This window comes from Megascapheus bottae, chromosome 1, assembly GCF_031878675.1.
Source record: "Megascapheus bottae isolate mThoBot1 chromosome 1, mThoBot2.hap1, whole genome shotgun sequence".
In the NCBI taxonomy this organism is placed as follows: Eukaryota; Metazoa; Chordata; class Mammalia; order Rodentia; family Geomyidae; genus Megascapheus; species Megascapheus bottae.
Window position 1 is genome coordinate 67,677,507 of NC_143509.1, and position 12,529 is coordinate 67,690,035.

The window sequence follows — 12,529 nt, forward strand, 5'->3', positions numbered from 1 at the left end:
GCTGGGGTGATTCTGCCCAAGGCAGGGGAGCTGTCCCAGACTGGAGGGAAGATCAGATATGGTGCAGGTGTGTGGAGGACCATTCCCTACCTCTTCACTCAGAGATGTCTCTGGGACTAATTGACACACGTGGAGAGGCTGTCAGTAAAGAAAACTCAGTTATGAAACAAGACTGACTTGCCATATAGCCCAAGAAATCTTAACAGTCCCTGTTTTCTTTTTTTTTTTTTTTTTTTTGCCAGTTGAGGGACTTGAGCTCAGGGCCTGAGCGCTGTCCTTGGACTTTGTCAAGGCTAGAGATCTAGCACTTGAGCCTCAGCACCACTCCTGGCTTTTTTCTATGTATGTGGTACCAAGGAATCGAACCCAGGTCTTCGTGCATGCTAGGCAAGCACTCTACCACTAGGCCAAACTCCCAGCCCCCTCTAGTCTCTATTTTCTAATAATAATTATTGCTTCTGCTTTGTTATCACCTCCCATAGTCTTTCCCCTCTGCACTATGTGATGGGACTGTGGATGGGGCTGTGCAATGCAAGAGTCATCTTACTTGACTTTGTAATTGCCCACTTCCTTTTTCTTGAAAGATTTTCTGTATCTTCCATGATGACACACTTCTCATTTCTTTGCTTTATTTTTATTTGGCAGTTCATTTTCTCCTTGGATTCCATCATGTCTGTGAGCTCATTTCTGCATTGCATTCCTAAAGACTATTTCTAGGTGATATTGTCTAGTGTCTGACTTTGACTTTTTTTTCTCATATGCTCATGACTTTTCTCTGGCACTTCCTTCAGAGTTATGCAGATTCCAATTGCCTTTTGCACAATACCTTTAAAAAAATTCTTATTTTTTTTTTTTTTGCCAGTTGTGGGGACTGAACTCAGGGCCTGAGCACTGTCCTTGGGCTTTTGACTCAAGGCTAGAGCTCTGCCACTTGAGCCACAGCACCACTTCTAGCTTTTTTCTACATATGCGGTACCGAAGAATCAAACCTGGATCTTCATGCATGCTAGGCAAGCACTCTTATCACAAGGCCAAATTCCCAGCCCCCACCTTTTAAAAAATTTTACAAAAAATTTATTGTTATTACTAAAGTGTTGTACAGAGTGGTTTCCATTTCATGAGTCAGGCAGGCAATGAGTACGTTCCTTTTTTGTACAGTGTCAGCCCTTCCTTCACTATCCCCCTCCACATCATCTTTTGAATAGTCATTATTTCATTATCTAATTTTCCTTCACCTTGAATTTTAAATCTGCACATTTGTAAACAACATTGTATTTATGTAAACTACCTTAATCTTTCTTTTGGAATAAAGAAAAACATAATTTAGTTAATTAACTAAATTGGACCCAGGCTTAAAAAGCCCTTAGGATTATTACTGGCTAGTTTTGGACTTTGATGCTTTTAATACTAGATGTTCGGATATTATAACTGTTGCAGATAGCACATTCTCTAAAGTTAATATCCTTTTTTATTATCATTTATGAAAACAGCTGGAACAATGCCCGGAGCAGACAAACAAAAAGCTGAAAATATGTTTCAACCAGGTAAGCTTTCTCTCAATGTAGCCATTTATATTCTAAATGGCCCTTTGTTCCAAAGAGGAAATAATATACATTGGTAAATGTTAGGTTTGGAAGGGAATCAAATTTGCATTTATTCATCAAGACACAGATTAATTTATAGTATACCACATATCATAAAACAACATCTTTTTGAATTTTAAAATGTAACTATTTCATAATATAGAGCTTATGAAACACTTGAAGGAGAACTGTACTTTGAACAAAAGCCAGCATTCTCAGTCCTTAAGAGATATAGACACTGCATCATTGGAACACTAGTCTAAAACAAATTTTAGATTAAGTTTTTAAATTATTTCAGACAATGTGATACCATTTTTTTTCTGGTCTCTTATCAGTAATGTTTAAGTTTATGATTTTCCACTATAACACTAGTTATACAAAGCAATGGTAATAAAAGAAAAGTATTTATAGAAATGCTTCCATAGTTCCAAACCAATCAAGTTTACTATTTTTTTCTTTTTTTTCATATATTTTTTATTGTAAGTAATAGATGGGTTACATTATATTTGCCAGATAAAAGGTACATTAATTCACATACATTGACACATACATTGACATGTCTTCCCTCCTCCCACCCCCACCCCTCATCTTGTTTTCCCCCCTTCCCTATCCAGTTTCAAATAACCAAATACAAATAAATCCAATATATCAGATAACAAAGTAAGATACTGTAACAATATGAGATAATCAAGGGATAGCAAAAGAGATGAGAGATAACATAGTACATTAAGGACAACAATCACTCATTATATGGCACTCACTCATTATAGGTTGGCACTCTGCTGCAAAGCTATACCACTGACTTTTTAAATGTATTTTTTATTGTAATTAATAGAAGGGTTACATTATATTCACCAGATAGAAAGTGCATTACTTCACAAACATTGATACCCTTTCTCATGTTTTTGTCCCCATTTCCCTCCTCCTACCCCTCCCCTCATCTTGTTTCTCCCCCTTTCTTATCTATTTCAAATAACCAAATAAACATATATACAATATATCAGATAACAAAGTCAGATACTGTACCAATATGAGATAAGCAAGGGACAACAAAAGAGATGAGAAATAACATAGTACATTAAGAACAATAATCACATATTATAAAGCTCTTGTTTCCATATCTTGGAGGTCCTTTCATTTAGCTTCATCCTATATGGCCTTATATACCTAGGTTTTGAGCTATTGTAGTCCTCTGCTAGGAGAGTCCCAAGGTTTGTACTAATTGGTTTCCCTCATTTGGAGATTAATGAGTAAAGAAATCTCAGGGCTGGGAGTCTGGCCTAGTGGTAGAATACTTGCCTAGCACCCAGGTTCAATTCCTTGGTACCACATACATAAAAAAAAGCCAGAAGTGGTTCTGTGGCTCAAGTGGTAGAGCCTTGAGAAAGCCCAAGGACTAGCAAAAAAAGAGAAAGTTTTACTCTGACTATGTAGGTGTCTTTGGTAATCACTGCCACAGTAGATATTCCATGACAGCACTGGGGTGTAGCACCACCTGACCTGAACCACCGTCTCACACCTTCCCTTCCCAAACTATGTATTCAATCCCAAATGAATACCACAGCAACGTTCTTGCCCACGTACCCTGGCTTGCTTCAGCCTTTCCCCATGTTGTTGCCTAGGATATATAGTCCATGTGGGTATCTTATATACTTGTCAAAGCTTGGGCGATATCGTCTTCTACATGGAACATTTCTTAGTCTCTCCATTTGAAATTAATCTTGATCTCTGTGTGTTCGATTTTAGCTTTCATGGTTTCTTTCATTTTGTTTTTATGCTCTCAACTAGATTGTAGCCCAGGAAATTCGTAATCTTGTCTTGCCAGACTTTGTGACAGAAGCAGTAAGTGCCTTCAAGTGCATCTGAATTTAATATTTGTGTATTAAATCAAAGTTGATTATTTCTGTGAATATGACTGACCCCCCCTCATGCATATTATCCTTGCTTGTCTGGTCCAAAAATCTGTAGATTCCATTTTATATTTTATTTTGCACAAAGTTGTTCGAATTTTAGAGCTTCTCTTGCTTTTAGTTTTAAATATAGAATGTATGGTCCACAGGAAGTTACAGATATGTAACCAAGTGTCCAGGGCAGCCATCACTGTTTCCTCTATTGGTCTGATTTTCCAATACAATAGTGCAGTGTCAAAATCCGGAAACTGGTATTAGTGTTACTGGTAGGCTGTGTGCCATTCTGTGTCCTTTTATCTTGGTTTTTGTAAACACTACTTGGATCATAAAACTTTCATCATTATGAATATAGTTCCTGGGTGCTATCCTTTCAGAGGCACACCATTCTGCACTTACAAAATCCAACTTCTGGCACTACTATTCCTATCATTTTGCCATTTCTGGCAAGCAGTAGAAGTGAAATTATGCAGTCTAGGTCATTTTCTAGTTGTCTTTCATCATTCAGCATCTCTTTGGGTCTATTTAAGTGTGTCTATCTTAGTTGTTATGATTCACAAACAATACAGATGTCTTTATATAATGATATTATTAATATTAAATAGCATTTTAATTTTGAGGGATTGACTTATTGTGGTTCTTTTTTTGGTTTTTCTTTATTTTTTATTTTTATTTTTTATTGTTGGGGTAATATATAGAAGGGTTGCAGCTATATTCACCAGGCAGTAGGTGTATTAGTTCTTATACATTGATACACCTTCTCATGTTTTTGTCCCCATTTTCCTCCCCACACCCCCATCTTTTTGTTTTAAGAAAAATATTTTTGACTATTATTATTCAGAATGACAAAAGCTCTGACAAGCACTCTTAAATGTGTGACCAGTGTGTCCTTATTCCAGTGAAGTTGAATTATTTGCCTCTCAAAGAAAAGAAAGAGGTCACCCTGAGTTTGCCTGCAGCATCCACAGGAAGCATGTTGGAAGTTTTTTTGGGGGGGTCTACATGGTGTTGCCTAGAAATGGGGGTTAGTAACTTCTTGCAGGGTGAATTAAAGGTGTTCAAATTCATTAGCTATAATAGATTTTCCAAATCAAAATAGTTAGGAGGGTAGATTTTGAATATACTCACCATACAAAAAAAAGATGAAAATTTAAGCTGATGGATATGATACGTTAATTATCCTGGGTTTCACATTATTCAGTGTACACATGAGTCTATACAAATAAAAAGCTGGATACCTTCTAGATTTTCTACACATAGCTCAGCAGGCAGGAGGGCTGGGAGTTGGCCTAGTGGTAGAGTGCTTGTCTAACATACATGAAGACCCAGGTTTGATTCCTCGGTACTGCATACATAGCAAAGACGGAAGTGGTTCTGTGGCTCAAGTGGCAGAGCACTCGCCTTGAGAAAGTCCAAGGACAGTGCTTAGGCCCTGAGCCCCAGTACTAGAAAAAATAGAACAATGAACATAACCAGATGTGGTTTTTTACATGGAAAATGCATGCAAAAAGGAGAGATAAATAAAAACACTAATAAACATGATGTAGAACCACAAAAATAACATTCAAAGAAGTAAATATGCACTGTGATGTGTTCTAAATAACTGTTCAGATCTGGTGTGTTGATAAAGACAAATTTGGATGTAGTGGGAAAGGGGCAGCTGAAGAGATAATGTTCCAACCCAGTCCTAAGGAACAAAGGGAACCTCTCACAGCTGTGGGCTGAAGTTACCAAACTAAGAACATAGAAAGGGGAAAAGGCCAGAAGCAAGAATGGGCTTGGTAAATGCATGGAAGGAGTCAGCCTGGAAATGAAGAAATAAAGAACTAGGACAGCCAGACTACTTCTTCATTCCTCAAACCAGCTTTAAGACTCAAAAATCTGAGATTTCTTTACTTATTAATCTACAAACCTCAGAAGCAGTCACATTTTCAAATGCGATTTACATATACCCAAATCCACACAATGTTTCTAATATAGAGATATAGAGTGCTATTTTGGTTCCTGATCCCTCAGGCTCTTTTCACTTTGTAGGATAGAGAACATGCAACTAATCAGAAAGTAAGTTACAAACATAAATTCAAGGTAAATACTCTATACTGAGACTTTAAAGTTCCTTAATTTAATAGAGACCACACACCCTCCTCTTAGCTCTAATATCAGAGCCCTATTAGGAGACATAATATCCTTTCTCCCAGAATATATTAAATAGTTGTATGCTTGCCTTATCATTTTTGGTTATCCAGAAAGTTCTTGAGAACACAGATTACCTTGTACATCTATCACTTGTAATTAAATTCAAAGCCTTGAATTTGAGAAGTAGTTGGTGAATGGTTACTAAACAGAACTACAGAACTACATTTTTGTTGTTGTTAGCTTAAAGAATTATACTCATTTCTCATGAGAGAAATGAGTGCAATGAGTAGCTAAGGGATGAGGAGAAAGAGCAGTTCACAAGGAAGAGTATACACATATTACGGAACATGGTAGAGGAGGCAAAGGCTGGCTGGGTAAGTCTAGAAGGCATTTGATGAGGGCATTTCACAAATTTCCTGGCATCCTAGTCATAATGGAAAACAGAAATCTCATTACAGAAATATTAAAATGTTTGTAATGAGATTTTCCCTGTATTTGTTTTCTCTTATTTCTCCCCCAGTCCTCTCAGAATGTGGATGTAAGTGATTAATATCATTCTAAAATAAAAGCATCTGGCCCTCCACTGTCTTTCTGCTTCATGGGTGCCTCAGGCCAGCACACCGCCTTGGAAAGCAACTAAGATCTTTACATCAGCTGAGGGCATATGCTTTCCATATTCTTTACACTGCAATACAGAATCCAAAGAGATGAAGGAAGCAAAATGCTTCCTTCCATAGCTTCTGTGCTTCCTGGGTCATGACATATTTAAGATATAAATAACACCACATCATCTTCAAGGCAGCCCAAATGAATGACCATCTGTCATTGCCTGTGAGAAGGCAAACATCACCTGCCCTCTGTATGCCTTGAAGAGTTTCCTGTCATTGGTGGGAGAGCAAATTCATCATTCATGGGACTGCTTCTTCATTCCAAAGCAGAGCTCTCCAAGCCTACCTTGGTGTGCCTCTCAGACATTATAATTACTGAAAGGTGTACATTTCTCTTTTCTTCTTGCATCACAAAGTAAGCTCCTTAAGGGTATCAGCAATTTGCAATGTGTACCACACTTACATAATCAAGTGCACACTTGGCACATGTGTGCTGAGTTGGAATATGGAGTGAGCTATGGTATTAGGATTAACTATAATATGAGAGTTCTCTAGTTATCTATATTGCTATCTAGTTTTCTATAAATCAATATTTAACTATCTGTACATCTAGTTGTCTATATCTAGTTTTCTATATCTATATCTAGTTCTAGGTCTCTATATATCTAGTTCTCTATATCATGGAGCTAACCATGATATTAGACTGACATTTAAAAAATACATTGATACTATTGTTTTAAAAAATATTCCTAGATCCAGAATCTATACATGGTCCATTATGAAAAAAAGCTAAAGAGAAAAATACAGTCGCTCATTTATGATGTGAACAGAAGAGGAATACTTAATGAAATCTCTTTGGGGCAATGTGAACAAAAAAGGAAGATAGCAGAGGGTAAACTGAATGACTTTCGTATGAAAGTGGCGGTGCTGCTGCAGAAGCTTCAGCTGGTGAGTGATAATGATATGTGTGTTGTAGGGATGTACAAAGACTGTCACCAGGTACCTCCTGATTTGTCATTGTCATAGTGAACTTGAACAAGTCACTTAACCCAGCCCCTTGTTGGTTTCAAAGACCAAGTGAACCAATGTTGAAGATATGTTTCAAAATATTTTTATTGTATTTTATTGTCAGGATAATGTACAGTTACATTTTTCAGGTAATCGGTGCATAACTTCTTGAACTTTGAATAACCCCTTCTCATGTTTTGACCCCATTTCCTTCCCCCCACCCCCCTAATCATCTTGTTTTCCCCCTTCCCTTCCTTATTTCAAATAAATAAACTGTAATCACTCTATTAATACAAAAAAGAAATAATTTCACGTAGTACATTAAGAACAGCAATAATAAAGGTAAAGCTCTTGTGTCCATATCTTAGAGTTCATTTCATTTAGTCTTTAAAATTATTTTGTTTTTTTTCTTTCAACACACATTAAAGTCTTTGTGCTGTGGGTAAGATATCAGCTTTGGTATCTTATCCAATACCGTGTGTCCAATAGGAAACTTGTTCCAATATATATTTTTAATAAAGCAAGATATTTAGTTTTATCTTCACAAACTAATTAAAATGTAATCCCTCTAATCTTAGAGAAACAGCATGTAAACATAGTTTGAGTTTTGTTTGTGTGTTTTAATGCATCGAGAATTGAGACTCAATATATTGAACTAATTAGGAAGACCTGCTGTCTGTTAAAGCCCATTAAATACTAGATACTGTCCCATCAAATAGAAATAGAATAACCAAGATAGAAAAGCCCTCCTGTAGGTTCTAAAAAGTTAGGTGAAGATATTCAAGATAGCATGGTGAGTTGAAAGAACGTGCTGTCCTCAGATTGGAGCTCTGAGCACTGGAATAGGAGACTGAGATATCCTGGTCCAGAAACCGGAGAACCAGTGGTGATTCACTGAAGAAAACCTTGAAGAATTGAAGATGGTCTTGGCCATAAATGGGCCAAGCCAACTCATCAGACACCAGAGTTAGAATATGAGGAACATAGATTTGAAGTCAGACAGCCTGGCTTTCCATCCTGTCTCTAAAAAATTTAAGGTGGGGGTTGATTTTTCCATCAAAAATATGCATCTTTTGACTTATCTAGATTTTTTCTCTTCTATTAAATACATAATGAAATACAGGAAAGGTTTCAGAAGGGAGAAATTCCCTTTCCCTTTGGTGATCAAGGCAGTGATTAAAATGCCAAATTATTAAAACAAAAAAAGGAAGAATAACGCTCACCGTTCTCACATGATGGTAGTTGGTTTTGTGCTCTTACCAACAACACTTCAGTCATTCTTCAAGTTTATTATTGCTGTATGGCTTGAGTGAAGCTCTTTCGGTTCTTCAGCTAAGAGAGTTTGCACATGGAACTAGCTTTTATAGGGAAAAACTCTCGTTTTGGAGCCTGCCACATAATATAGTTTTGGTGATGATTTTTTTCAATAATAAGAAATTTTAGAAAGACTAAATAAATTCGACATCATAGAAATTGGATAGCACCTTCAAGTAAACAAAAACATGAAAACATTTTTTTTGTTCCCACTATAGAAAAAATCTGGAAAATAAAATACAATAAAAATAAATGTTTGCCTTCATGCCAAACATACATGTTTTCCCAAAGTATCTAATTTAATTTGCTTTATTCAGAAATTAGGGTGGAGACATGAAAGGCTTTAGTTAGCATCATGTGCAATATTTTTACAAAGTATCTGTAGGGTGTTAACCCTAAGAAACGCGGCCTGACTGCATTATTTTCATCCCCCATTTGAAAGTTCTAATTGTCCTATCTCTGAATGCCAGAGATAGGCTGCAAAATAAAGCAGAGAAGGTGGAGAGTGAGGATGAGTTTAAGACAAAGACAAGTGATTTTTAAGAATGAGTTACTAGTGGAACATGTCTCCCCTGAAGGAGACAAATTACTCTTAACCATTTGAAAGCATAAATGAGATCAAATGAGAAAGCATTCAAGAAGGGTTTAAAGCATCATTAAGCACAGGTTTTGTTGCGACATGTGGACGTGAAAGGCTGCCTGAATGACAGAGGTAAGCCACGGGGCCTTTTGCCTGGTGTAATTGTCTGTGGCTTTTCTTTTCTAGGGTGGCCCAGCAGGTGACCTGGAGCAGATTGATGCTTATTTAGAATCTTTGCTTCAGGAAGATAATCTGCTTTTCCAGAAGACTTTAAATAAGGGGATTCTAGATACGGGACGTAAGTCTCTCTTCAGAAAAGAATGAAGATATTCAATACTAAGTCAGGAAAGGTAGTTCTTGTAAGAAATACTATGAAAATTCGAAGATGCTTTTCAAACATTTTTCTTTTATTGTTTAACTGTAGAAATCTCTATTGAGATGGGGACTGGTTTACAAGTTAAATATTCCCCAATCTTATTTCCTTACTCTTCCTATTCATTCTCATAATTTCCAGAGTGTTCTTACTCTCACCTAAGAAAAAAGTCATTCATATTTAACTTTTGGTTTTACTTCACTGTCAAAAAATTAAGAACAGCAGAACCCACATAGAATTGGGTGAGGAGGTGACCTGCTGTAATCCCAGCTACTTAGGAGATCAGAGATCACGAGGTTGAAAGTTTGAGGCTGGCCCCAAACAAAACATGTGAAACCATATCAGAAAAAAATAGCCAAAGTAAAAATGGGCTTAGAGTTGTGGCTGAAGTCTTTGCTTAGGTGGTATAGAACTCTAAGTTCAGGCCCAAGTATCGGAAACAAACAAACAAACAATAACTCAATAGACAGAATGACTTTAGAATCTCCTGTGTTTAAAACATGTTGAGAAAGACATTCTATTAATGCAGCCAATACTTAAACTAAAAATACAAATTTCATTCCAACTTTTCAGTTTGTAAATGACTAAATCACTGAAGCTTAGTATATATGCATTGGCCATATGTAAGAATTATTTTTTACAAATTTAAGAAATTGTATTGATAAGAAATTTTACATATATGAAAAACTGTGTTTTATATTGTCTTTAATAAACTCTTTGTTTTGCTTTTTGGAAAAATGTCTTCAATTTTGAACCAAAATAAAGCATTTAACATTTTCTTGAAGAATTGTATGATTTTAATTTGCATAGTACAAAATTTAGAATATATGAAATGGAATATAATCTCTAATTTGTGTCTTTATTTACTTTGCCAGAGATACATGTTTGTGTGAATTTTTTCTGCCTTTTTATTATCCATATTTTATTTTATTTTTTTCATATATTTTTATTTTAATTACTAGAAAGGTTACATGATATTTGCCAAATAGATGGTGCATTAATTCCCATACATTGATACCCTTTCACATGTCTTGGTCCCCATTTTCCTCCCCCCAACCCCCACCCCTCATCTTGTTTTCCCCCGTTCCCTATCCAATTTTAAATAACCAAATACAAATATATTGGCTATATCAGGTAACAAAGTGAGATACTGTAACAATATGAGATAACCAAGGGACAGCAAAAGAGATGAGAGATAACATAGTACCTTAAGAACAACAATCATTCATTATATGGCTTATGTTTCTATATCCTAGAGATCCTTTCATTTAGCATCCTACTATATGGGCTTTTGTATCAAGGTTTTGCTCTAAATTATCCATATTTTAATATCAGCATCAACTAGTGGTACAAGGGGCTTCATTCTGACATGTTGTATGAATTTTTGGAATTACTTTAGTTTCTTTTTTATTGTCAGAATAATGTATAAAGGGGTTACAGTTACATTTATCAGATATAAGGTGCATTACTTCTCGCACATTGATACCCCTTCTCAAGTTTTTGTCTCCATTTCCCTCTTCCCACCCCCTCCCAATCATCTTGTTTTCTCCCTTTCCTATTTTAAATAAAGAAATAAACATATGTATATATATATACATATATATATATATAATATGCCAGGTAACAAAGCCAGATACTGTAACAATATGAGATTAACAGTAACGAAAGAGAAGAGAAATAACATAGTACATTAAGAACAACAATCACACAATATAAAGCTTTTGTTTCCATATTCTGGAGAGTCTTTCATTTAGCCTCATCCTATGTGACCTTATATAACTAGGTTTTGTGATATTGTAATTGTCTGTTTGGAAAGTCCTAGATGTGTACTAATTATTACAAATGAGGGAAAACAATTAGTACAAGTCTTGGACTCTCCTAGCAGAGGATTACCATAGCTCAAAACCTAGATCCAAAGGTCATATAGGATGAGGCTAAATGAAAGGAACCCCAGGGTATGGAAACAAGAGCTTTATAATGTGTGATTGTTGTTCTTTTAATGTACTATGTTATTTCTCTTCTCTTTTGTTGCTCCTTGGTTAATCTCATATTGTTACAGTATCTGATCTTGTTGTCTGGTATAGTATATATACTTTCATTTGTTTATTTGAAATAGGAAAGGGAAGGGGGGAAAACAAGATGAGGGGAGGGGGTGTGGGAGGGAAATGGGAACAAAAACATGAGAAGGGGTATCAATGTGTGAGAAGTATGCACCTTCTATCTGGTAAATATAATTGTAAACCTTCTATTAATTGCAATAAAAAAATGAGGGAAGCCATTGAGCCTATGTTCCTTTGCAATATTTTTAGCTGCTCATTATTTCATTCTAGGAAAATATCAACATTTATTTAACTAGTGCTTTTTTTTTTTTTTTTTTTTTTGCCAGTTCTGGGCATGAGCTCAGGGCCTGAGCACTGTCCTTGGACTTTCTCAAGGCTAGAGCTCTACCACTTGAGCCTCAGCACAACTTCTGGCTTTTTTCTATGTATGTGGTACCAAGGAATTGAACCTGGGTCTTCTTGCATGCTAGGCAAGCACTCTACCACTAGGCCAAACTCCCAGTCCCAAGTCCTTTTTTTTTTTTTAGATATTTAGGAATTTCTTTTTCCTTTTGGATTTATGTGCACGTAATAGTAAATATACTTAGAAACATATTAATTTTACACATATGCTATGATACCTGTCAGTTTCTAGAAGGTGAATTGTTGCATTAAAAGATGTACATATTTTATCAATTTAAATACTTGTTGCCCAATAACAGTACATTAAATTATATATATGTTATTCATTGTTTATATGTGCATATATGCACATATGTAATAAATACATGTACAACATCTACACATAATATGGACGTATATGCACAATGTATTACATATATATACACATATAGAAGATGCACATAGACTCATATATATAAAACATGCCTATGCAGAGAATGAATGCTTGTTTTTCCACACCTTCAATACTCATTGAATTAACACTCATATTTTTGATTAAATAGGTACAAAGTGATATTT

General features: G+C 35.7%; 1 protein-coding gene across 1 annotated transcript in view; it reads left to right on the forward strand.

The window, feature by feature from the left end:
* Window positions 1-10,109, forward strand: part of Morc1 (MORC family CW-type zinc finger 1) — a 146,369-nt gene extending 136,260 nt beyond the window's left edge. Inside the window, exons 30-32 of the mRNA XM_090330932.1 lie at window positions 1,491-1,544; window positions 6,988-7,182; window positions 9,323-10,109. Of these exons, the coding sequence (XP_090187058.1) occupies window positions 1,491-1,544; window positions 6,988-7,182; window positions 9,323-9,460 (387 nt within the window). The 3' untranslated portion in view covers window positions 9,461-10,109. The remainder of the gene's footprint in view (window positions 1-1,490; window positions 1,545-6,987; window positions 7,183-9,322) is intronic.
* Window positions 10,110-12,529: the final 2,420 nt, after the last annotated feature.